This window comes from Momordica charantia, assembly GCF_013281855.1.
Source record: "Momordica charantia cultivar OHB3-1 chromosome 2 unlocalized genomic scaffold, Mcharantia_2.0 BLBB01000002.1, whole genome shotgun sequence".
NCBI lineage: Eukaryota > Viridiplantae > Streptophyta > Magnoliopsida > Cucurbitales > Cucurbitaceae > Momordica > Momordica charantia.
Window position 1 is genome coordinate 6,374,466 of NW_028275160.1, and position 24,574 is coordinate 6,399,039.

The 24,574-nt window shown below is 35.6% G+C and overlaps 3 protein-coding genes and 1 non-coding gene across 8 annotated transcripts; 3 read left to right on the top strand and 1 right to left on the bottom strand.

Moving 5' to 3' along the window:
* Positions 1-233: 233 nt before the first annotated feature.
* Positions 234-6,157, top strand: NUDT9 (nudix hydrolase homolog 9). Of its 2 annotated transcripts, XM_022290601.2 has the most exons (9): positions 240-474; positions 587-661; positions 1,083-1,139; positions 1,688-1,773; positions 2,377-2,435; positions 2,687-2,835; positions 3,135-3,278; positions 3,706-3,864; positions 5,785-6,157. In XM_022290601.2, exons 1-9 carry the CDS (start codon positions 397-399, stop codon positions 5,896-5,898), a joined length of 921 nt encoding a protein of 306 aa, XP_022146293.1. In that variant the 5' UTR covers positions 240-396; the 3' UTR covers positions 5,899-6,157. The 2 variants fall into 2 exon arrangements, with proteins under 2 accessions (XP_022146294.1, XP_022146293.1); XM_022290602.2 differs by lacking the exon at positions 2,377-2,435 and having other exon boundaries at positions 234-474; positions 1,688-1,757.
* An 8,154-nt stretch (positions 6,158-14,311) lies between these two features.
* LOC111015390 (Ankyrin repeat family protein) lies at positions 14,312-17,232 on the top strand. 2 transcript variants are annotated; one of them, XM_088121190.1, is made up of 4 exons: positions 14,312-14,677; positions 14,822-15,394; positions 15,476-15,885; positions 16,188-17,232. In XM_088121190.1, exons 2-4 carry the CDS (start codon positions 15,052-15,054, stop codon positions 17,064-17,066), a joined length of 1,632 nt encoding a protein of 543 aa, XP_087977316.1. In that variant the 5' UTR covers positions 14,312-14,677; positions 14,822-15,051; the 3' UTR covers positions 17,067-17,232. The 2 variants fall into 2 exon arrangements, with proteins under 2 accessions (XP_087977316.1, XP_087977317.1); XM_088121191.1 differs by having other exon boundaries at positions 14,312-15,394.
* An 895-nt stretch (positions 17,233-18,127) lies between these two features.
* Positions 18,128-24,448, bottom strand: LOC111015420 (putative NOT transcription complex subunit VIP2). 3 transcript variants are annotated; one of them, XM_088121186.1, is made up of 14 exons: positions 24,280-24,448; positions 23,208-23,353; positions 22,602-22,710; positions 22,352-22,530; positions 21,515-21,896; positions 20,663-20,872; positions 20,453-20,587; positions 20,032-20,117; positions 19,752-19,940; positions 19,091-19,513; positions 18,950-19,002; positions 18,810-18,851; positions 18,540-18,684; positions 18,128-18,448 (listed from the first exon to the last, which is right to left on the bottom strand). In XM_088121186.1, exons 2-14 carry the CDS (start codon positions 23,223-23,225, stop codon positions 18,389-18,391), a joined length of 2,031 nt encoding a protein of 676 aa, XP_087977312.1. In that variant the 5' UTR covers positions 23,226-23,353; positions 24,280-24,448; the 3' UTR covers positions 18,128-18,388. The 3 variants fall into 3 exon arrangements, with proteins under 3 accessions (XP_087977312.1, XP_087977315.1, XP_087977313.1); XM_088121189.1 differs by having other exon boundaries at positions 20,492-20,587; positions 24,280-24,447; XM_088121187.1 differs by lacking the exon at positions 24,280-24,448 and adding an exon at positions 24,016-24,173.
* Positions 22,602-22,682, top strand: LOC148212733 (small nucleolar RNA snoR35). The gene has a single exon (XR_015789536.1). It is a non-coding gene; the product is annotated as a small nucleolar RNA snoR35 (small nucleolar RNA).
* Positions 24,449-24,574: the final 126 nt, after the last annotated feature.

The following is a 24,574-nucleotide window of genomic DNA, read 5'->3' on the forward strand; positions in this document are numbered from 1 at the left end:
TTTCTTAAATTGTGTTAACTTCCAAGTAGCTAGGTGCTAAGTAGTAAGTAGTACCAAACTACCACTACCTTATGTATTAGTTTGCAAGTGTCATTTTTGTAAATTTACAAATTTGATAAAAAGACTAAAATAGTCCTTTTTTGTAAAGGGATTCTCCATCTCTACTGGGTAAACATGTATTTTTATTTTTTAATAGGAAAAATAATTTCAGGGGCAATTCTGTGTTTTCAATTTTCATCATCTTCTACTTTTTTTTTTTCCATTAGAAATTAATGTAGAAACACCATTGGCGGGCTAATTCTCCGTTTTGTTTTTCCCAGCTTTAGACTATATTTGTCGTCTTCATAGGAGCATCGTACTACTAGCAATTCTTCTCTTCTACAGTGCACCTCTGGAATGGAGAAGGCAGCGGACGAACCATGCTCCCCGTTCAAGATTCTGATCGCATGTCCATCTGGTCTTCCTCCATCACAGGTCCTCTATTTTTCCATCCGCTTTCTCCGAATCCATACATTGCCTGTTTCTGATTCATATGCGCATTTCAGAATTGAATTTCTGATTCATATCTGTAATTCTCGGTTGGTAGGTTTCCGTAGCTTTCAGCGAGAGGTACGATAGGATTCCGCATCCCGATAATAGCTTGGAGGATTCCATTTCTGAGGTGAGACACAAGATTTTACTGTAATTTTTCGTTTTTTCGTGGCTGTTCTTACGCTGTAGCTGTAGAAACTTCGTTTTAAGCCAATGCTGGGGAAGGATTTATTCATAAGGCTGTTGAAATTGTTGAATCAATTCGATCCTGCTTTTGGAAGCATTTATGTTATCCTCATATCCTGTTCTAGTCTTTCACATATTTTAGAGCGCCACACTCTGTCACGTTGATTAGGTCAGAGTTGTTAGTCGTACAGGCAAGTGTATCCAGTTCGTACCAAAATATTGGCTTATATTTTCCGTTGAAGGCTAGAAGCGAAGTTTATTGTTGCTCAAGTCTTTAGAAATCTCTCACTCTGCAGAACTACAATGTGGATATGGTTTTCAGTTCTCTTTCCCCCTAATTTCCCTTCATATCTTTTTGCTCATAGATTTGGGATCAACGGCTTCAAACAAACTCGTCGTTGTTCAATGGAAAGAAGTTCAGAGTACGCTTGTCTTATTTTGATTTAAGCTTATCTGCATTTTTTTTTTAAATTTTGTGCTCTAACTAGCTGGTTTGATTTGTTTCTGACAATTAGATAGATTACGTAATTCATAATTTATGTAATATCACTACTCGTCAACATTGAATCTACCTTTTAATCGTTATTTGGAAACTGAATCGCAAAACATTGAACAAATATTTGTTTCAATCGCGTCCAGCAGTAGCTTGTATTTAAAATTTTGTTTAACTAATATTTCTGCTTCAATACTGCCAATTCTCTTGACATATAAAATCAGGTGTCTTCATAATTTCTTTTTATATTATTTTTCCCTCCAGCAATGGGAAGTAGATGTATTCAACCCCATCCTTGAGTTAAAGAATGTGACGCAACGTTTAGCATAATTCTATTAGTTCACCAACATTTCGCCTCCTATTTTCAGATGTGTTAGACATATTTATTTATTTTTGTTATAGAGTATCGACCTATTTATTTATTTTTGTTATAGAGTATCGACTATTATTTTTTTCTCAATAACTTTCATTTTTCAGTATGGAGGATTCGCATTACACAGTGAAGGAGGTTGTCCGAATGAAGATTCTCATGTACGCCTCCACTTAGGTTTGACAGATTATAGGTCCTTCTCAATCTCTGTTACATTTATATGTTCACAAATTTGACAGGATTTGATGAATATTAATATTTTGAAATTTGTTTTGACTTCTATCATTCCATTCTGTAACTTCACCTTTCATATTGACGTGGGATGTCCTTCGAGAGCTTTTATTTCCTAGGAGTTATATGCATATGTTTTCCAGAAAGTATTTCCTGAAGCTATTATAATGGAAGGATGTGATGCCCTATTGGAAATCCATCGAATCTTCATATATTGGCAGTTGAACTCCCGCCATACTTTTCTCTAGAAAAGGAAGACTTCTTTCATTTTTCCCCCCTTGTTTGAGAACCTATATTTTATCTCTTCCTTAAAGAATATAATCTTCTTACTAATATTTCAGTAGCTTTTTAAACTACTTTAGTTCCTTATGTGATTCAGGATTATATTAGTTCCAATAATTAAAAGTCAATTTCGTTATTCGTGAATTTGTTTGCAATTACATCAATCATGCTAATTTTCAAATTTATTTCTAGTGGTGTCTAGTAGGAAAAGGCTAACCATAACATTGTGATTGCACAAGCTATTTTTGTCCATTAATGATTTCTCTCATATTCCTTTTATTAGGACTTTTGTGGGAACAAACTTAAGTCCTTGTTGGGAGAAGTTCCTTGTTCCAGCCGAAGGTAATTCTCCACGATTCTAGAATTGGATACAGGAACCAAGTGTTGGACATTGTTAAGTTCCTTCAAGTATTGATGCTACTCTACTATGTAAATCAGTACAGCTTATAACCTTACTCACTACTTTAGAAAACACCCTTGATTCTAGGAACTAGATGATAGAGAATGCATATCTTCTGGAAGTGAATTCACAAACGCATTGAAATTGCATGGATTATTTGCAATTATTTTGCTTTCAAATTGTTTTTCTGCAGACGACCCTATCTGCTGCCAACACACCGCAAGTCCTCTGGGTAATGGTGCTATTGTGGAGACATCAGATGGAAAAATAGTTTTGTTGCAGAGGAGTAATAATGTAGGTGAATTTCCAGGTCACTTTGTATTTCCAGGAGGTCATCCAGAGGTAAACCCTATGTAATTTCAGAGTTTCATTTTTTTTATAGCTTTAAATGATGATCTTTTGGCTTGTTTATAGAGCCTGAATATGGCCGTATTCCTCAAAGCAAGGCAACCATTAGACTTAATTATTTGGTTCGATTTTTTGTTTACACTAAAAATACTCAGTTAGTCAGAGCAGTATTTTGTTTGTTTATATGCACACAATCTTCTTTGTCTTTTATTGTTTATTTTTTTACCTCACTAGAAAGTCTTTTCTGTGCCTGCCCATCTGTTTTCCAATAACAAAATGTCTAATATCTGCAGCCCCAGGAGCTGGGAATAGATTCCCATGACCGTGTGGAAGGTTTTGCAGATTCCAATACTATTAACGGAGAGATTTCACAGGAGATGTTTGACAGCATTATCCGTGAAGTTGTTGAAGAAATTGGAGTACCAGCCGAATCCCTTGTATGGACAATCCCTCTCTGTGTCTCTGGTGGTCAGTGGGGGTGCTTAGTGGCTTCTATCAACTAGTTATCCATGTGTGTGTGTGTGTTTTTTTTTAAATATTTTTATAAAATTCTCTATGTTTATAGGAAAATTTTGCTATAGGCGATTTCATCAATTTAACTGTGGAATGGTAATAACATAGTTACAAGCCCCGTCACATTCTACAGGTTCCATGCATAGTGTTCCTAAACTCGGTCTCTTTCTGAAATCCGCACTCGTGTTAACAGTTCGCTTATATGATGTATTTTGTTTAGGAGGATCCTAATTTCTTCTTTAACTATTTCTATTGAACTCAAGTGGGAGCTATCTGTTGTGGTTGCGCAATTCAATTAATTGCTTTTCTAAGAATATTTATTGTAATTTGTTCTTTTTATAACTTATGCAGAGCAACCCAGTTTTTATTGGTGTATCCCGAAGAGAGTTAAATGTTAGACCGGCTGCATTTTTCTTCATGAAGTGCAATCTGGAGTCTCTAGAAATTCAGGAATTGTATAAAAGTGCACAAGATGGCTATGAGTCCACTCAACTGTACACAGTTCCATTGGTCAGTATAAAAATATTTTTCTATCAGTGTCCATGTACTGAAACGCATCTGAATTACGATAGAGCTAGGGAAGTGAATTTAATAACAATAATTCACAAGAACTAACAGAAATTTGAGATGTCTTGTGCTATCCAAAATGAAGCTAGAACTAGAAGTCACTACTTTCCTACTAAAACAACCGACTCCTTCTCTCCTTTACATCACTTCATTTTATTACTAACAGAATTTACATCAGGAATAGACTCCCGTGTGCCCTTCTTCTAAATCTTACACTACTTCCCTCTATTCTTGCCTTGTATGGATGGACCGACGTAGCTTTCTTTGAGCTCGAGTAAAATGCACTGTACACTTACTATTTTTATCAATATCGCCTGCTCGGAGTTTCACCTTGTTTTTAAGGTGGAAGTTTGGACACTGCATCCTCTTGAATTCTTCCGAAGTAGTTTCTTCTACCTGCATTTCTTCCCACTGAACGAAGATATCCAGTTCCCCCATGGTGTAATTGGATGGACATTCTGCCACCATTGTTGCTGGTTATGGTTGGATCTCATGAATTGAATCAAGCTGAGGAGTAATGGTGGCGGGTTCAAGTTGGTGCACATAGCTGTGAAACATGGAAGTTTGAGTGGTTCCCCGCTGTTGTAGGTTGGTCAAGTTGAAGGCTACCTTTTCAACCCTTTTGAAAACTAGAAAAAGACCGTAAAATCTTGGTGCCCATTTTGCAGATCACCTAGCTGATACGCTCTTTTTTCTATATGGCTCTAGTTTAAGAAATACCAGGTCCCCTACCTATTGAAGCTTTCATCAGTCGTTGAGCTCGGTTAATTGTACTCAAGATCATTCAAAATGGCATCAAGTTCCTGCAACAATGGGTCCATGGAGGATATAGGTGGAGGTGACTGACCATGAAAAATTATAGTTGGAGGGAGATGTGCCGTATTGAAGTTGACACAGATTAGCTTTTGGTGGGTCATTAGAGTTATTTAAAATTAACTCCACATCATAATTAGTTGATGCTTTCTGTTCATTGATACCAGGCCAGTGCCATTCCTGAAAGATCCATCCATCAGGATCTGTTCTATTGAACACAAGTAATGTTCTTGGTGATCTCTCCTTTCCCTACCTGCTTGCATCACTCAACTTCCCAATGTCTCCAACCACCGCAGGTTCAGTCAATTGTTTGTCTTTTCCCACTTTAGTTCGCACCATTAGTTGCGGCAGTGCGTACTGAATGCTCTTAGTTCTTCAACTATTGTGTCACACCTTCGGCTTCAGCAACTGCTGTGATACTTCTTCCCAAGGCTGAATCTTTTATACCTCCCATCAGCACTCCCAACAGAGATTCAACTGATTGGATAAGATTGTCCATCTTTATCCATCTTGGTATAACCAAGAAGATGCTCCGATTCCATTGAACTCTCATGGTAATCTACAAAACTACCAGAGCACTAGAGGCTTCAATTCTCCCGTTCAACCTAAAAAGGTTATGGTAGAATGCATATTTGAAACCATGAAGAAGCTGGTTCAATGAAGACTTATTTGCCCCGTCAAATCTAAAAAGATTGCTAAATGCTATGGTAGTAGTTGTAGTTGTCATCAAATATTCCCCTCAGCATTGGAACTTGACTTGAAATAGTTCACCACATTATGGAAACAGATTTTGTTTAGTGCGTCATTTGTTGGGTAGGATTAGGAAGAACTGAGCTAGACTTGGAGTGCAATTCAAAAACCGTTGTTGAAATTTAGATGCAGAGATTGATGCTTTTCCCTGTTCCGGAATGATGCAGAGATGGATTTTGCTAAATGCGTCATTTTTTGCTAGAATTAGAAAAGATTGGAGCTTGAATAGGGAGCACAATTAAACATTATTTGCTTATTTATTTATTTAGATTTACAGATTTATGAGTTCACTTGTTTCAGATTGATATAGAAAACATGACGTCCAAAATGCCAGGCTGCCATCATGGTGGTTTTTTTCTGTACAAGCTGATGTTACGAGCTGCCAAGGATAACAAGTTAATAAATGCTGATTAGATCAAGTTCTCAGTGTCGTGGGGAATTTATCCATGATTAAACTCCGTGAACGTGTTTGAAATTAGTTAAGGCAGGTTTCTGGGCAAGCTGGGATCTTTTTTCAGAAGCCAAGTAACCATGCAAACTTACTATGACAAATTTTATGGACTTGAAAAGATGCAACTTCATCTCGTCAAAGTGGACATGTATCTGTAAAATAAAGCAAATGCTCTGTGATAGATGTATGTGTTTAATAAAAGAAGATTAAATTATGCACTAACGTCGGGTTTTATCACAATAACGGCTATAGAGATGACTCTGAAGCTGCTTTAGTTCCGGTTCATTTGAACCTTTATACCATCAAAGAACGTCTTGGGATCTGAAGGTGAGATCAACTTGAGGTTTCTCAAAACTTTTGAGTTTTCATTTAGAAGAAAGTATCATAAAGTTGTGCTGCAGGGTTTAATTTTACTAACCAAACTTCGTTTATCTCATTTCGATGCTTGCAGTAAAGAAATAAAGATTACCCAAGCACGAAGGTATGCCTCCTATGATCCTATCTGAATAATTTATATATGATATAAACTGCTAGATACCTTGTTATGCATCGATCTTCGTATATAAAAAGAAAAAGAAAAAACTTGGTGGAATATCAGTAAGAATCTTCCTTTTCCTGACATCAAAGTATTAGTAGGCTCTATTTTTGTTCAATATAACCAATAAATATGGGGCAGATATAAAAGGTAGAACTACTTATCGATGGGGAGGTAGCCATGTTGCGTTCATGATCTTTCTTTCCATATTTTACTAGGAATTATTAAATTTATTAGTCAGCTTCATGAGTTTGGTATTTGGGATATGCCAGTCAATACAGTAGTCATAACATGTGGAGCTTATTTTTAGGGATTGTCAAACTAGATTAGCCGATACCTCGAGTTTTCTTCACAAGAAAATGGAAATATTTGACCATCCTATTCCTCTCCATCATTTATCCACCCAAGTCAATGACTATTTTCTAGAAAGAAATCAATGTCATCCATGGTAAAACATCCATCCCATATACATAATTGAGGCATGCCATAAATGTCAAACCTCGCTTGATCAACAGAATTGGTAGCTCTTTCTTTGACTCTTGAGAGGGAAAAAAGAGATGGCAGTAGTTGTTTACTTCTGTGTGTGCGTTGGTAAAATGATTGATTAGAATTTAGCAATCAACCACTATGAAAATTGCACTGTCTCGAGTCCGGAAAGTGACCATTTTTGGTTTTTCACACTCAGCTTAGGCAAATTGGGTGTTAAATAAAGCAAACCTTTATTGGCCAAGTCCATAGTCAACTACCCATTACTGGATGGAGTTTTAAATTATGTGGACTTTTTTCCCCCCTCCTTTATCTTTTAAACATTAACGAAGAGATGGTGGGCTCCACATGGACAAGTCACTTCTTTTTCATGTGAGGAAAATTGGGCCAAATACGAAGAACAACCAAGTTTCCCACACGTGTGGTTGGTTTCCTTTTAAAGATTCCTTCTACATTACGCGTGTAACGCACTAATTGAGGATCCCATTTTGTGTTCATTTCTTCTCCTTCTTTTAGAATACAACTTTGTCGATATCAAAAAAAAAAAAAAAAAAAAACAACCTTGGGTCTTTTTCATATTTGTTTTTTTTATATAATATATTTTGATTATTTTATCTATGAATGCATAATAAATAAGGTTAAATTAATATTTTAGTCTTTATTTTTTAATACTTTATTTTAATTTAGTTTGAAGTGTTTAGTTTCAATTTAGTCATCGATTTTGTTAAACCTTTCTAAATTTTTTTATGTTGTTTAATGTTGATAGTTTTCTTGCATAACTCATTTTTTTGGCAGCGTGACACATTTTCTATGAATGTGGCAATGAAAAATAATGAGTAACATGCAATAATTCTAATACAAGGAGGAGATTTAAATCATGAGATTAAATCTAAACTTTTAAAATTATCATGACAAAATTGATTATTTAACTTAAAAAAAGAATTATCTCAGAATATGTTTATGATTTTCTTTCTTTGAAAATAATCTTTGTTCAATTTTGAACTTACAATAAATAAGTAAAATAAGAGTAATAAAATGCAAAAGTAGGAAGTTGAATATAGTATTTTCATGGCATTAGAAACATTTATTGATTATCTAAACTCACGAAATTTTATAAATTTGATCAAGCAATGGAAATTGTGGCTTGTAGATATATCGCACTGTCAGTGAGTAATAGTTAATAATTATTTTCATACTCATTTTACCTCTAATTTTCATGAAAAATACTAAACTGTTCTCTTCGTGCGTAGATTTGTCTCCAAGCATTAACGTGTTGCGTTTTCATCGGATCAAAATACATAATTAATAAAAGTAAAATTTCATACTCGTTTATTGTCAAAGTATTGCTTTTCTTCTCATCTTTATTGCGAATATTAGCTTGCTCTATGCATTATAGATAATACACTATTTTAATTAATTATTGGCTAACCTGCATACAAACAAAAACATAGCAGCCCATGTGACTTATTTGTCCCCTTTCCCATCGGAGTAGCAAATATAAATATTGTGCAAAATGAATGCTTTGGCCAAAATATTTTAATAGCCAATATATCCATAATGTATAACTTTGAGAAATAAATAATTGACATTAATTTCAGTAGCCACGATTCTCTTTTTTTCTCTTTTTTCTTGATATCCTCTTTTCTGAAGCTTAGTTACTAAGTATTTAATACTTTCGACCCCCATTTGCTGGCAACCCCTCGTTTTGAACAGTATTGTATGTTTTCTTGTGAGTGGCTAACCACAAACCTTTACAGTTTTCTCTTTTAGTTTATGATTGTCAGCAAACAAGTCTATCATTTAGGATTTACTAATATCACCACTAGTTCAATTAGTTTATTGCTTCATGTAATTTTAGGTTAAATAAACAAATAGTTCCAACAGAGTATCAATGTTGGTATTGGAAACAGTTCCATATATAGTACTGTAGGGCTGGAAATTTTACATTTTTATTCAAAGATCTTATGGCATTAAATGATTAAGAATGCTTAATTTCCCGATTTTCCAAAATCGTCTTGATGTATATAGCATATAGGACAAATAATGACGACTCAAATACATGTTTAATTCGAGATAACTACAAACTATATATTGGGTGTCGCGTAGACAGCTGCAGAGGGGAGATAGATATAATAAGGTTGATATTGAGAAGTAATTATATTAATGCCATGTTCCCTCTGAGCTTGATTGAATGCCAATTCTGTTCGTTTTGGTCGTTTGTTTGGTTTTATATATACAGTTGATAAGAACTTGAAATTTGAATTCCTCTCTCTCTCTCTCCCTCTCCCTCTGTTAGATTGGATAAACCACATGTGTTTCTGAGTTGGTGTCGGATTCTAGATGCGAAATGAACTTGAGGGAAAATGTGGGCTTAAAACGACGGCGTTTGCGCCAAACGATAATTGGAGTATTATTATTTTTGCATCGCAGGAGAGTATTATTATTAGTTATAAGACAGAATGAGAGTGGTTGTGTTTTTATTATTTATTATTTATTTATTTGTTGTTGTTATTGCGCGCAAAGTTATTTTGTTTGGTAGTGAAACCCAATCGCGGTCAACCGCGTGGCCCCACACGCTGGACCCATCCATTCCCTCTGGTCATCAATTCCCACCGCGGGCCCCACTCACCAAAAGTTTAGTAACTATCTCGTTGACTCACGCGCCAGCTTTTCCCGTCTCTCTAACGCGCCATTATAATTCTTTTTTGGTTAAAAAACACATTTGATTCTTAAGATCGGGGAAATTCAATCGCGCGTATTCCCCCGTTGTAGGCGGTAGCCTCCGGCGACTCCTAGGTCCCCAACCAGACCCTCATCTAATTACACGGCGGCCGAATATCCACTACCCATTTCCCTCAATATCTCTACCGCACTCCTCTGTAAAATTTCTTCTTGCCACTGCTGTGATAAATAAATTCTTGCGCCTGCAAAAAAAAGATCCGTAGACCCATTCATTTTCGTCTGCAGAAGCACCCGTTGCCAGAGGCAAACCGACGACCCTTCGATTCCCAGATCTAGAGCTCCGGTGTCGGAGACATGAGAATATCGAATCCAAAGTATTCCCTTTTACCAACAAAATCAAATTCAAGAGAGTCGTCGTCTCATCAGAAACATTCGTTTGGCCAAACCGAAGACTGGTTGTGTTCATCATCTTCATATTTTTTAACGAAAGCTGAAACAGGGGATCAAAGCCCAGAACATGAAATGTGAATCATTACCCCTTTTATTTGTGGGTTTTGTTAGAGAATGAGGGAGAAATTGAATTTTAGGATTATATTTATAGGCAGTGAAACATATAGAAGCTATGGCCGGAGAAATGGTGGAGACCTGGTCTAATTGATGTGAAAAAAATGAAAAAAAGGGCACTTTTTGGATTTAATGAAAAAAGTCATATTTAGTGTGGGAGTGTGGAGATTGATTCACACACGGAACGAAGAACAATCCGGAGTTCGTCTTTGCCTTCCTTGGCATGTCGTACAATAGCTTGATTAGCACCATTCCTAAGCTGATTACAAGCCGACGGATATTGCGAAAGCGAATGTCATAATTACTAAGTTTGCGTTCACGGAGGAGAATTGGCGTGTAGATTTTGTGCACCAATTTGTCGACGGACTGTTGCTCGAGCTCCTTGGAGCTACGAAGGCGGTCAAAAATGAGATGACGTGGAGCGTGGGGTGATAACCCAATTTTTAACGGCAAGGACTTAATTGTTACCAATTTAAAAGTACAGGGACTAAATCGTTACTTTCATGAAAGTTTAGGGACCAAATGTGTTTTTTAACCTTCTTTTTTTACCCCAATGGCCTTCCTATCCCCCCGCTTAAAGAATGGAGAGAGGAAGGAGAAAGGAAAAGAGAGGAAAAAAATACGCCACCTAACTTAAAACAATATAAAATTAATACATCTTTTAAAAATTCTTACATGAACAAATAGCCAACTTTAACAAAATAACTATCTAGAACCATTTTTAAATCTCAGTGACTAACGTGTTCCATTTTAAACTTGAGGGACTAAATAAATACCCGCACAAAACCTCATAGACGGTAGGTATATATATTTTACCCAAACACTTAATTATTATCGTCCTAAGCCGATTATTTGATACTCACCTTACAATTGTTGAAATGAAAAATATAATATATGTGGGTGTAGTTGTTATTAATTATTACGGTGTTGTATTTTGGCTATTACACAATTAAATAAAATTTTTAGATGTTATTTATAGAAAAAATGTTAAATATCCAATATGTAATTTAGAAAATGTGGCTATTCTTCATGTGTGACGTAGATATTTTATTTCAATTATGTGCATTTTATTTTCACCATTTGCATGTATACCCTATTTCTGTCTATTATTAGGCCACTATCTTTGACTTTAAACAAGAGGAAACCAAAAGACTATTATTATTTTTGTTTTTAAATGAACAAAGTTATAACGTGGGATCAAAGTTGAATTTTGTTTTAAATTGTGTGACTATTCTGATTCTAAGTCAACTGCTTAAGATATATATTTTCAATAAATATTAAAGATTTGATCCTCCATCCCATATAATTTATTATTAATGTGTAATTTGACCATAAATAGAATAATATTTAGATGTTGTTTGGAAAATTTATTTTGAAAACGGTATTTTAATTTTTTTATTTATTAATTTTGAAAAAAAATATTTTAAAATTAGCTCAAAATAAGAACCTAATAAAAGAGAAAATAATAATAATTCTTATTATTATAATTATAATTATAAGTTATTCACGCTTCACTAAATTTCTTCTAAAAATCACAAAATTGTTTTAAAATACAATTTATAAATAATCCTGGTGTGTTTTTAACTCTAAAATTTGATGAAACATAAGACGAAATAATAATAATAATAATAATAATAATAATAATAATAATAATAATAATAATAATAATAATAAGTTATTCATATCACGCTTCACTAAATTTCTTCTAAAAATCACAAAGTTGTTTTAAAATATAATTTATAAACAATACTGGTGTGTTTTTAACTCTAAAATTTGATGAAACAATCAAGATGTTTCACGTATATATCCTATTAAAAAAAACTCACATTGATATAAAAAATGCCCCATAAAATAATACAATTTGAAGACAACGTCTTCTAAAAATAAAAATAAGAATTATTTATTTATTTATATAGAGACATTTATTTATGAAAACAACATATTATTGAATTGACTAAAAAGGGTTGTTGATAACCTTATTTGTCAGCAAGCTGACGTGTCAACTCCATCATTATCCTCGTTTATTTTCTTCTTCATGCCACTCTAAAGTTCAAGCATGGTCTAATTAAAAAACTTAATTTATGGTTCCCAAACTTTGTATTATATGCTAATATTTTGTTCTATCGTTAAAATGAGTTGTTACACCATAATATTCATTTCTTGAGATTTAGATTTAGGTGATGTATTAGAATTCATAGAAATAAATCGCTAAACAAAGTTTCAAATTTAATTATTTTTAGAAAATTAAGCAGACATGCATTTAATTATCAAATCCATAACAGAGTTAAAAGTAAGGACTTAAAAAATAAAAATTGACTTTTCAAATGTTAACTCCTAGGTGAAGAACCATGTAAACATCGATAAATTCAAAACTTCGTGATTTCAATATGAAAAAGAAAAATTTTGGTAGATGTGAAAAATAGAAACAAAATAATCAAACATGTAATCCATTTTAGTCATTCTTAAACTCCTCTGGATAGATAGGTTGACTGACTTATTTGCTTAGTTGAATTTTGGAGACATAAACGTAATATTTAATCTAATCTTCATATAAGTATATAAAGTATATGCTATTATTTATTTAATATTCTATCACACGATATTGAGATCTACCTACCATTTTATTTTGTATATTTAGATTGATTCTTTTTTTTTAATTATTTATGAGAAAATTGATATCTCACACCCCCTATTCATCGTGGGTAAAAGAGACATGCTTAATTAGGACAAATCAAAAAGATTAAAAAAAAAAGTTTAAATTTTTAAGACCCCATAGAAAAAGGTGATAAAAGTAAATTTGATAGCTTCATCTAACTACACAAAAGTAAATTTTATATGAAAAGAAAGGCCAACAAACATTCTTTGCTTTCTCCTTTTAACAATCATATATCTTTCTAATTATATTTATGGTGTTAATAATATATTGCAGTAACTCTATATTTACCCATGTGTTATGTCAATTATTTTATAAATATATTCTATTTTTTAAAATAGTAAATTTAAGAGAGAAGAAAATTACCAATGATATAGTTCCTGGACATGTCATTTTATTTATTTATTTTATCAATTTGAAATACGAGCGACGATTCTTCTTCGAGCTTTAGATGACTAACACTTTTTAACATAATATGTGGGATGAAAATTCAAACTCACACAAATATATATATCCATTTTACTAATGAATTATAAACGATAATAGCAAGAATCTATCTATAAATTGAACTGCTCCTTGGTCTATTTATTTTTATTATGTTAAATAAGTTTTCTTTTTTATCTCTTAGAATAGAATATGTTATCTTAATTGATAAAAGACAAATGTTGTAAGAGTCATGATAGCCCATTCTAGAATACTGCAATAAAGGACACCTATTTTATTTGGTAATTTATTTTGTCACAAATCAAATCAAATCAATTTTCAAATAAATCTAATTTCCTCACCCAATTTTCTTAAACATTCTCTCTCTTTTCACACTTTCTGACCCAAACATTTGGAACAAAATTAGATTTACAACTTCATCAATTCAACCATATTTTGTTGTAGGATGAGGAATCGAACTCATCATTGAAGATATAGGTTTATTACTTATACTCACAAAAAATCTCATTTTTTTTCTTAGTACAACAACATGTGGGGTGAGGATTCAAACTCGTGACCTTTTGGTCATAAATAGTACCTTAACCACTTGAGCTATATTCAGTTTGGCAATAAAAATCAGAATTTTAACAATTATAGTGAATAAACATCCATCAACTTTGAAATATATTCACATTTATTCATGATTTTTCACGACTGAGATTTGAGTCACTTTTCTTTCCCCCCAAAAAAACAAAATACATAAAATAAAAGTCTACTTGACAAGATAAAAACCAATCAAGACATAAGAGAAATGTCTGAGGTTGGTAATCATTGTAAATGTAATTAAGTCCAAAAAAAAAATAAAAGAAATAAATAAATAAAACAGAAGGCGCGTGAGTGACGAGACACGGTTGGTGGCGCGTGGTTCTGTTAATTCAGTTTTTGATTAAGAGGCCATTAACGCGACATCAAGTTTTTTTTTTTTTCTTTTTTTTTTTGACAGCCTTCTTCTGAGGTTCCGTTCCTCCATTCCATTTAACATTTAAGATTTCTTCACAATAATTTTTGATCTCTGAGTTTTCTGTCTTGTTCTTCCTCATCATCACCACCTTTTCAAAAGCCCCTTCTTTTTTCCATTTTCTTCTTAAAGTTCCTGATTCACATTTAAAAAACAAATTCTAAAAGTTGTTTTTGATTCGTTGCTTACATGTGCCCTGTCTTCCTCCTCCTCGCCCCATTGTATATATGAACCCACCCTTCAATTTAATCGTCTTCTTTTCGCCATTAATGGGGCGCTGAAGCTTTTGTCTTTATTGTGTATATTTAAATATGTGAGTTCATCGTCCGAGAGCTTTTTTGACGATTCCTCCGTTTCTTCTTGCAGTTTCATCACGCACAGGTGATGGGTTATTTTTCTTTTGTCTTTTGGGGGATTTTGTTTCCAAGAAAATGGTTTCTTTAGGTTTTGGAGGGGAAAAATAGAATGGAATTTGGATTATTTTGGGTTTGGAGAGAGATAAATTAATGGTGTTTTTGTTTATAGGTTCATGAAGCGGGAATCGGAATGGGATTCAAGTAACCAAAAAAACAGAGATTTTTCCTCTTCTTTTCCCTCGTCGGGTTCTTCTGATAACAAAAAAAAATACCTATATGAGCGAAAAATGAGATTTTTCAATCTGGGTTCTTCAGACAAGGATCGCAAAAGCCAAATTTTTTGATTGAAATTAGCTTCCCCTCTCAGAAAAAAAAAAGGAATTAATCGGCGATTTTCGGATGGCGGCTTCACCCAAACCGGCGGCGGAGTCAACCTTGCCGAGGAAGAAGATGACGAAGCAATTAACCGGAAAAAGGGACGACACTCCGCTGCATTCCGCCGCGAGAGCCGGAAATCTCACGTCGGCGATTGAAATCCTGACGAAAACCGACGAATCAGATATGAAGGAATTATTGGGTAAGCAAAATCAATCCGGCGAAACGGCGCTGTACGTCGCGGCGGAGTACGGCTACGTTGATATGGTTAGAGAATTGTTGAAATATTACGATCTGGCCGACGCCGAGATCAAAGCAAGAAATGGATTCGACGCTTTACACATTGCAACAAAACAGGGCGATTTGGGTAAAATCTCTATTTCTCCTCAGATTTCATAACTCAAAATCGTCAACAAAAGCAGTTTCCCAATTGGCCGTTTTTCTGCAGAGGTATTGAAAGTTCTAATGGAGGCCCATCCGGAGCTGTCGATGACGGTCGACATATCCAACACGACCGCGCTGCACACCGCGGCGACGCAAGGCCACACCGAGATTGTTAACTTTCTGTTGGAAGCCGGAAGCGGGTTGGCCACCATTGCCAGAAGCAATGGCAAGACTGCCCTGCACTCCGCCGCGAGAAATGGGCATTTGGATGTCGTTAAGGCGCTCGTCACCAAGGAGCCGATCGTTACCACAAGAACCGATAAGAAGGGGCAGTCGGCGCTGCAAATGGCGGCAAAAGGGCAGAACCTTGAGGTGGTTGAAGAGCTGATCAGGGCGGATCCATCCTCTATAAATATGGTTGATAATAAGGGCAACACTGCCCTGCATATAGCTGCAAGAAAGGGCAGAGCTGAGGTAATTCAATCAGTATATCCTCTGTTTGCCTTTGCCCTGTTTTTATTTCAATGCCAAATTCTCATGCTTTTTTGCTATAATTTTGGACCCCTTTCGAAGAAATTTCGGGTCGAATTCGGATTTCAGTTTCGTGTTTGTGAACATTGTGAACTGTTAATTGCCATAAGTGAGTTCTAAATAACCTCACGATTTCTTTTAGCAATGGTTTGGTTTCGAGCATTAGGAGAGCATGTGATCTTACCTTCTTTAAGATGAGAGTTGGGAAAGGCCTCTTGACATTACTTTTGGTTTACTGCGTGCAGATTGTTAGAATGCTTCTTAGGCACAGCGAAACGAACACGAAAGCGGTGAACCGGTCGGGAGAGACCGCCCTAGACACGGCGGAGAAAACCGGGAACCCTGACATAGCTCTGATTCTAAAAGAGCATGGTGTGCAGAGTGCCAAAGCAATCAAACCAGAGGTGAAAAACCCTGCAAGGGAATTGAAGCAAACGGTAAGCGACATAAAACATGAAGTTCATTATCAACTAGAACACACTCGGCAGACCCGAAGACGAGTCCAAGGCATAGCGAAACGACTTAACAAAATGCACGCCGAGGGGCTCAACAATGCCATAAATTCAACAACTGTGGTGGCTGTTCTTATAGCCACAGTGGCATTTGCAGCCATATTCACAGTGCCTGGTCAGTATGTGGATGATCCGGAAGATGTCCCGCAGGGCTTCTCGCTCGGGGAAGCAAACATCGCCCCGAAAGCTCCATTTATAGTCTTTTTCATCTTTGATTCGATAGCGCTGTTCATATCTCTAGCAGTTGTGGTGGTTCAAACTTCAGTTGTGGTGATAGAGAGCCAGGCCAAGAAGCAGATGATGGCCATTATAAACAAGCTAATGTGGCTGGCTTGTGTTCTGGTTTCTGTGGCATTTTTGGCGCTGTCGTTCGTGGTGGTCGGAGAGCGGGAGAAGTGGCTGGCGATCGGAGTGACACTCATCGGAACCACCATAATGGCAACCACATTGGGGACAATGTGTTATTGGGTCATCAAACATAGAATTGAAGCATCCAATCTGAGGAGTATAAGGAAATCTTCAATGGGGAGCAGATCCAAATCTTGTTCCCTCTCGGTCATGTCTGATTCTGAGATTCTTAACAATGAGTTCAAGAAAATGTATGCCATTTGAAAGGTTTTTTTTTTTTCACCCACCAGAGTTTTTGGCTTTTGGCAGACAAAAAAAATCTCTGTGTCCGGTTAACTTAGAAAATTGTACACTTTTTGATGGAGATGATCGTACCATCTTCATCTTCTTCAACTGCTTACTGAATGTGACTAATTGAAATTCTCACCCACTCATATACAAATTAAAAACTCTGATTTTGTAAAATGGGATTCTTTTCTCCCTCTCTTTTTTCTCTATTTATTAGCTATAGCCTATAAGTTTGATTTATTTATCAATGGCATCAAAGAATTATAACTCTCTATTTTGCAATGTGTTATTCGTTTTTGTCAGTGTTGCTAGTCTTCAATAACGATATTCTAGCTTTCAGGATCGATTTCTTGTATTTATTTTCTAACAGCAGTTGAAATACGATGAACGTTTCAATGTTCTCAAGTTATTATAATGCCTTTCATGTTTTATTATAACATTGTGTTTGTGTTACCCTTTGTATTCCTTTTCTTGTGTAACTAATACAATTTGTATTCGTATAATTAAGAATTAAAATAAGTTAGAAAAATATGTATGTTTAATAAATTAGTAATTCATAATATCGCCAGAACACATGACATGTCTCAGATATGACAGTTCAGAAATGAGTCACTTGGGTATATAAATTCTAAAAGGCAACCTTTCAATTCCGAAAGGTTATAATTGAAAAATGATAAAACATAAGGGCTTAAATTGAAACTTGTAAAAAAGAAATAAAGGCTAAATTGAAAAGAGACTCAAACATGGAGAACTAAAACAATTAGAATAAATGATATCATTCTCCCTTTTTAAAGTGAAACATATGACCAATAAACGCGATGCAATCAATCTTTTACAAGTAATCAAATATAATTTTTAAAAACAATTTTCCGTAAAAGAAGAAACGTTTTTAGAACAGTTTCCAAACAAGCTCACAAAATGGACTTACATTGGATCGAAGGGAGCTCTCCAACGGTCAACAGCAGGGTCCTACTTTCCTGTGGGTAGGCACAGACTAGGCCATTTGTCAGCTAAATTCAGTGCCATAAGAAGCTTCATTTCTAGACATGCTGGGCTCAATTTAACAATAAATGTAGAAATTATGTGACCGCTCATTACATGATAAACAAACAGAGAAAAATGTTTAATCTAAGCTAATGGATCGTGTAAAATAACAACCGGCTCATTACAATTACAAGGGCCTACATAATTGATTGCAATTACCAAATTGCAAAACATTAATTCTACAAATGGAACTAATGATTACAAGAGAAAAATCCACCAATTACCTTTACATCTAAAGAGGCAAAAAAATAAAACTAATGTTGAGGTAGAGCTGGTCTCTTTTCTAACATCTCGTAGTGCAGGACGAAATTATCCTGAAGCAAATGGACGTAAGCTGAGCAATGGGAATGGGGACAACATAGACCGTAAATAATTTAAAAGAGAGAGAATTGACAAAGTCCAAACCTTGCGGACAGTTTCAAATGTGTGGGGGTCGAAACAGTGATACGATCCTCTCTCGTAAGTGCTCATCTTCACAAGTGGTTCAATGTTAGGGACCCGAATGAACCAGAACCGATGTTCTTTGTGATAAAACCAGCCTCTATTATAACTACCAAAAATAATAATAATCATAATACTGTTGGCAATAGCTCTTAGGAAAAGGTCTACCCAAAAATTACTTTCAATGACTGGTGAATATAACAAGCTGCACAATAGTCAATGATTAGAGCTTACAGTTCATTTGCTGCATACAACTGAGCTTCATCTTTTGGCATACTACAGCAGAACAAGACGGAGCAGAATTATATATTAGTAAAACAATTAATAATTTAAAACGAGGAAACAAAATGCAATATTATTTGATAATATCACACCTGAAGAATATATAGAACAGTGTCTCTAGACTGAACTTTAAGAAGTACCCTTGCTGCAGTCACCCAAGAAATGATCAATTAAGAAGAAACAGTATAAAACTTCACATATACGGGAGGAGGAGGAAAGCTGAAGAAGCTCACATGTAGAGTAGGAGGTGGTTTAATAAGATAACACTGAGGTACATTGAAATCTGGATCGCCCTTAGCAGGCTCATCAGACCATGGGGACCCAAAAGTCTTGTGAAGATTATCTGCTGAATTCAAATTTAATCCTAATGTGGTCAAATCAATTCCAAGTGCGAGGGATGCGAGATCAGGATCACTCAACCTTATTACACTTAACAAACCAAGTAAACCAAATGGATCAGGAGAAGATTGAGCCGCCTGCATAGATTTCATGCCCTGATCCCTAAATGACTGGCTAACGCCAGACATATGTTGCAATCGGAACTGCGATTGACCATGATGCTGCTGATACTGCTGGATAAGTTGGTCATAACTCATTCCAGAAGCTGAATTAGGAGAGTTCAGGGGTCTTAAACCAATTCCAGGAGGTCCACTAGACTGAACAAGAACAAACAAACATTGATATTGAAAAACTTAAATGGGGATGACATTTAAGACATATAAGCTACTAATTGATCATCTACAAAGCAAACCCGTTAAATTCTTATAATACATGGTAACAATTGGACAAGAAATAAAAAGTCTGAGCAATAGGTTGATTCTTTGTGCTTGCAGAATGAGAAATAAAACTGCGAGGGATAAAAATTTAACCTCCTACAGTAATACAATTGCACACCTGCTGGTGATAGGATGCAGCATGTGAAGATGGGAAAATATCGGATCCATGTAAATGAAGAAGATCCTGATTATTTCCAGGTGAAAACGAGACCGTGCTGTTACTAACTGCAGGAGAATGCTGCTGCTGCTGCTGCTGGGGTCGATGTGAATATGTGCTCCCTAAGTTAAATCCAGCAGACCTTCCAATCTTAAAAACAAAACAGCAATGGAAAAAATGATTAGTAGCCCATAACCAAATGGGGATGGTCAGCAGAAGGGAGAGTAAAAAGTGTTCCCACAGAGAACTGCTGAGACTGCACCATAGGCACAGAATTTTCATGTTGTTCTGTCTGATGAATATCCATACCATAATCAGCATTGCCACCTGCACTAGATCAAGAACCATAATCAATGATAGATAGTGTCTCGTATATATTCGAAGTAAGCACAGGGTTAATGTGTTTTATATGAGGAGATGAATTCAGAACCAAGCAGATAACATAAAAACAATTCAGAACTCTCCATGAAGTAGAACCAGAGCTTAACAATTGCAACGGCCTACTTGAGTACCCAAAATCTGAAATTCTACTTAATCTGTTGAGCTATAAATCATGGTCAACTAGGACATTTCCAGACAATAGTTCTCCAAAATTATTGTACTTATTCTATGAAAATGATAGGAGCAGAAGGCAGCAGCCAAGGTTGTGGTATATGATTTACATGAATACAACCTACTGGAAGCAACGAAGAGCTTTGCACCTTTAAATCTCGGCAAGGCTGGAAAATCTTCATTTTGAATGCTGAACTCCTGGTTTTGTTGGACAATAGGACTAAGGCCTTGCTTTCTCAGCGAACCTGAAACAATTACATGAAATTCCTAAAGGTCAAAGTAGGTACAGAGGAAAACCCCAACAATATCCAGTTACTAACTTAATTGCCCTTGAGGCCCTCCTGCAGAACTTGGACGACTAGACAACTGAGGAAAATCATTGATGTCAAAAGGAGAATTGTCATTGGAGTTCACATCATTCAACATTCCCAGAGAACTCAGACTATTCACACTCTGTATATGGTTTTGGGAAAGTGGTCCTCCAGCAGTAGGATAAGAACTACCCAACATAGAAATAACCTGTTGAGATCCTGAAGCAAGAAAATGTCATCAACGGCAAAATAGCATAGAACATTGTTAACTAAAAAGTAGCATTTATACAGAGACGTGCATATATAAAAAAGCATAATCATGACTGCATTTCCATTTTGCAGTGAGTAGAGCATCATATATAAGATATTTGTAGGAAAAATGTAAAAAAAGCACATCCATGGAGAGAATGACCGAACTTCAGAACATGCAACTTAATCATAAAAAACCAATACATCGAATAAATATGAATATCGAATAAAATGGAACAAGGAAACAAAGTAAAGTGAGTAACTAGTTTCCATTTTGCATGCCACTCTTTCAAACGGAACAAGATGATTAATTTTTAGACTAACATCTAATATGATCTTTTCTATTTTAGAAAAAAAAGAGTACAAGAGGGAGGATATAACATTTTCCCGCTATGACTAGTTAGCACTAAATTATGCAGGAAAGAAATAGTTGTTCAGCAGTTAATGAATGGGAAATTCATTTGTAAAGGTTGACACCATTACTGTAAGACACATCTACATACCGGCCCGCATGCAGTGATCGGAGAACCAAGTACAGACTAATAATATTACTGAGACGTTGGACAGTGTACATAAATATGAGCACTCATACAGAAAATCAAGGAACTGTACCTTGTGGAAGAACACCACCCATTAAACGGTTTTGTCCTTGCACAGTTAAACTTCCAGATCCACTATTTGCACTAATGTTTAGACGAGAAGCAAGACCAGGTAATGACAATCCCCCACCAGAAGTTATACTCCTTCCTATGTTGCCTCCACTTACCATATTCCCCATTGAACTTGTGATACGAGTACCCGCATTTCCCAAAATCGGGGACACCCCCAATCCTGGAACAGCATTTCGATTACCAATAGCTGCAGAAGTAGACAAAATCCCAGGAATAGAACCGCCAACTGCATTTGTGCTGCTACTAAATCCAGGGTTTCCTACAACATTTATAACTCCTCTATTTGCGACTCCTGAGTGCCCATGAGAGCTGCCGTGAGACAACTACAGAAGAGAAGAAACGGTAAAAATGGAGAGGAAGCAGATAAACAATTATATTGGCCTGTGAGAGGAAAATATTAGGATTCTGCCTCTGTTGCTTCTAGTTCTTTTAAAGATGTCGTTTAACAGTCAAATATAATTTTAGGACTTGGAAAAATCCAATAACAGGAACATTATGATTCATTATCCAATTAGTAAAGCAGCTCTCAATCACCTTTTCTTCAATAAAGTTGTTCAAGAGTACATGTCTTCTTCTATAATAATTACAACAGTTCTTCAAAAATATTTATAAACAAGTGTACTTTTATTTGCTAAACGTTATCATGCAAGAGCTAGTTTTTTGTGACCTGACCACAATAAACAGCACTCAAATAAACTACAGGAAAACTGGTGCTAAGAATCACACTCAATAAACACGGCATTGAATTATAAACAAATGGCCTGCCCTTGAAAAATACCAGAGAAAGAGCAACAGGAAGGTTGTTTGATGCAAAACGCCCACTTGATAGTGTTCCAGTAGGTTGCTGCACCCCACCAGATGGAACATTATTTATCGTTGAATTTCTTGAAGTTAGTGCACCTGACATGTTTTGAACATTGAAGCTCCCATGTATGTTATGCAGCCCTTGAATAGTTCCTGAAAATCGAGACCTATAAGTTTCATAAATTTGAACAAAAACTATTAAAACTCTAGGAAAATGCACCCACCAGTGTGATGGAAAACAGGAGAGGCTGCACCAGACTGACCAGAAAATGAGGCAGTAAAAGATCGTCCACTGCCATCTGGAAGATTTGAAGCTGATCCACTAAGAGATGACTGCAAAGAACAAAATCTTTGGCAATTAAAAAATCATGTTTTCGCGTGAAATTTTGAACTTGAAGCACAAAATTTGGCAGTAGAATTATAATACTACGTCCAAATAAGTTCACACACAAAGGCACGTGCTTGTGTTGTTGATTATTATAAAAATAAGATTAAATAACCTAGATCAACTAGAAATGAGAATTATGGATTCAATAAGAATAGAATTTGAACAATCAAAAGAACTGCATTCTTATCTAACAAAAAATTCTCGAACCAATTAAAATTAAAATCCTAACTAGAGGTATTAGACAAAAAAGATTAATTAATTAATGAGATTTCTTGGCTTCCGAAAATTCATGCAACAAGTTCCCGGAATTATAAGTGAAAGGGAATCACATAAGGCAATGAGAGTATCTCTAGTAAGCTCAAATAAATAGTATGTAGCACAACTCAATGCACATGTCACAGTGCAATCATAGACGTATAGAAATGCAGATAGCTGACAATACATTGAGTAAACCCGACATGGCATGAGGTGAGCATAAAAGTTTTATGCAAATTTCATTCCTTCGCCGAAAACAGCCGTTCCAGTCTTTGGGGAGCCAAAAGATAGAGAAGCTATTTGAAAAGCTTTATTGCAAATCAAAATTACAGCCTGAAAATAACAGTATATTAGAAGAGTAACCCAGAAGTAAGATCAAAATACCAAAAATAAACCTGATCAGGCATAGTCAATAGAGTATGAAAAACAAGGAGTTCAGATATGCTTCAAGGCTCAATCATATAACCATTCCCTTGCTGACTCAAAAAGTCAAGCACAAGTCCCAGGCCGCTTTAAGAACTGAGTTTCCTTTTGTCGTCTCGCATTTTGTTCAAGTCACTGGAGTCTAGGCGGCTTCTAAAACTAAGATTTGCAGCAGGAGAAATAGGGTGGAAACGAAAATTATTAGATCCAATTCCAAACCTTCATAAGAAAACCACAGGTTTAACCTGGGAGAAGGTCCGTAGAACTCCTAAAAGTGACGTGCGACTGAGTTCAAGCCATAATGTAACCTATCAGTAGTTTCCTAAGGGATTGCATGTTAAAAAGCGGCCTCGACATGGATACTCTCATTTATCTTCCATAGACAAATACGATATCGCCGTCCATATACGGACATAACTAAACTAAATCTATCTATTCAAAAGTGCATGTTCAGAAACTTCAAGCGAAACATGGGGAGGTCCAGAAATAGATATAGTTATATTAGACTCGGTCAGTGAATGTCTCTCCCAGAAAGTGAATCGTAAACGTTTGCTCCTGTGGCCAAACTGTACCTGGACTGGTTCTTCTAAACCATAAGCAGTTTCAACTACATGGAACTAAATAATCCTTCAGAGTAGAACCACAAACGACATAAACTTGGATGTGTGTCCGTAAACCCTAGGATCGTGATTGATAGATGAAAATGAAATTTGACGAACAGCGAAGACGAAGAAGAAGCGATGTAGAGGTGCTGAGAGCGAGAAGATCGGAGATGGAATCCACGACATATCAAAATGGCTAAATGTCAATCAGAGAAATCAGATATAGGAAAGTACCTAAGTAGCAGATCGCGGAGATGTTTGGTTCAGAAACAAAAATGGTGTTTGTGAGCCCTAATCGATAGGGAAAGAGAATCACAGAGAAAAGGGCTAAATTCCCTGACGCATAATATTTGAGGGATGAGGAAAGCCGAACGCAGTCTTTTCCCCTCCCCTCCGTTTTATGATTGGAGCATCTTCTGAAATTATTTTAAATTTGTTACTTAAAAAACTGCAAATGACAATGACAATTGTTTGTTCAAATAGATAAAAAAAAATAATAATAATAAATAAATAAAATATTTTGTCTACA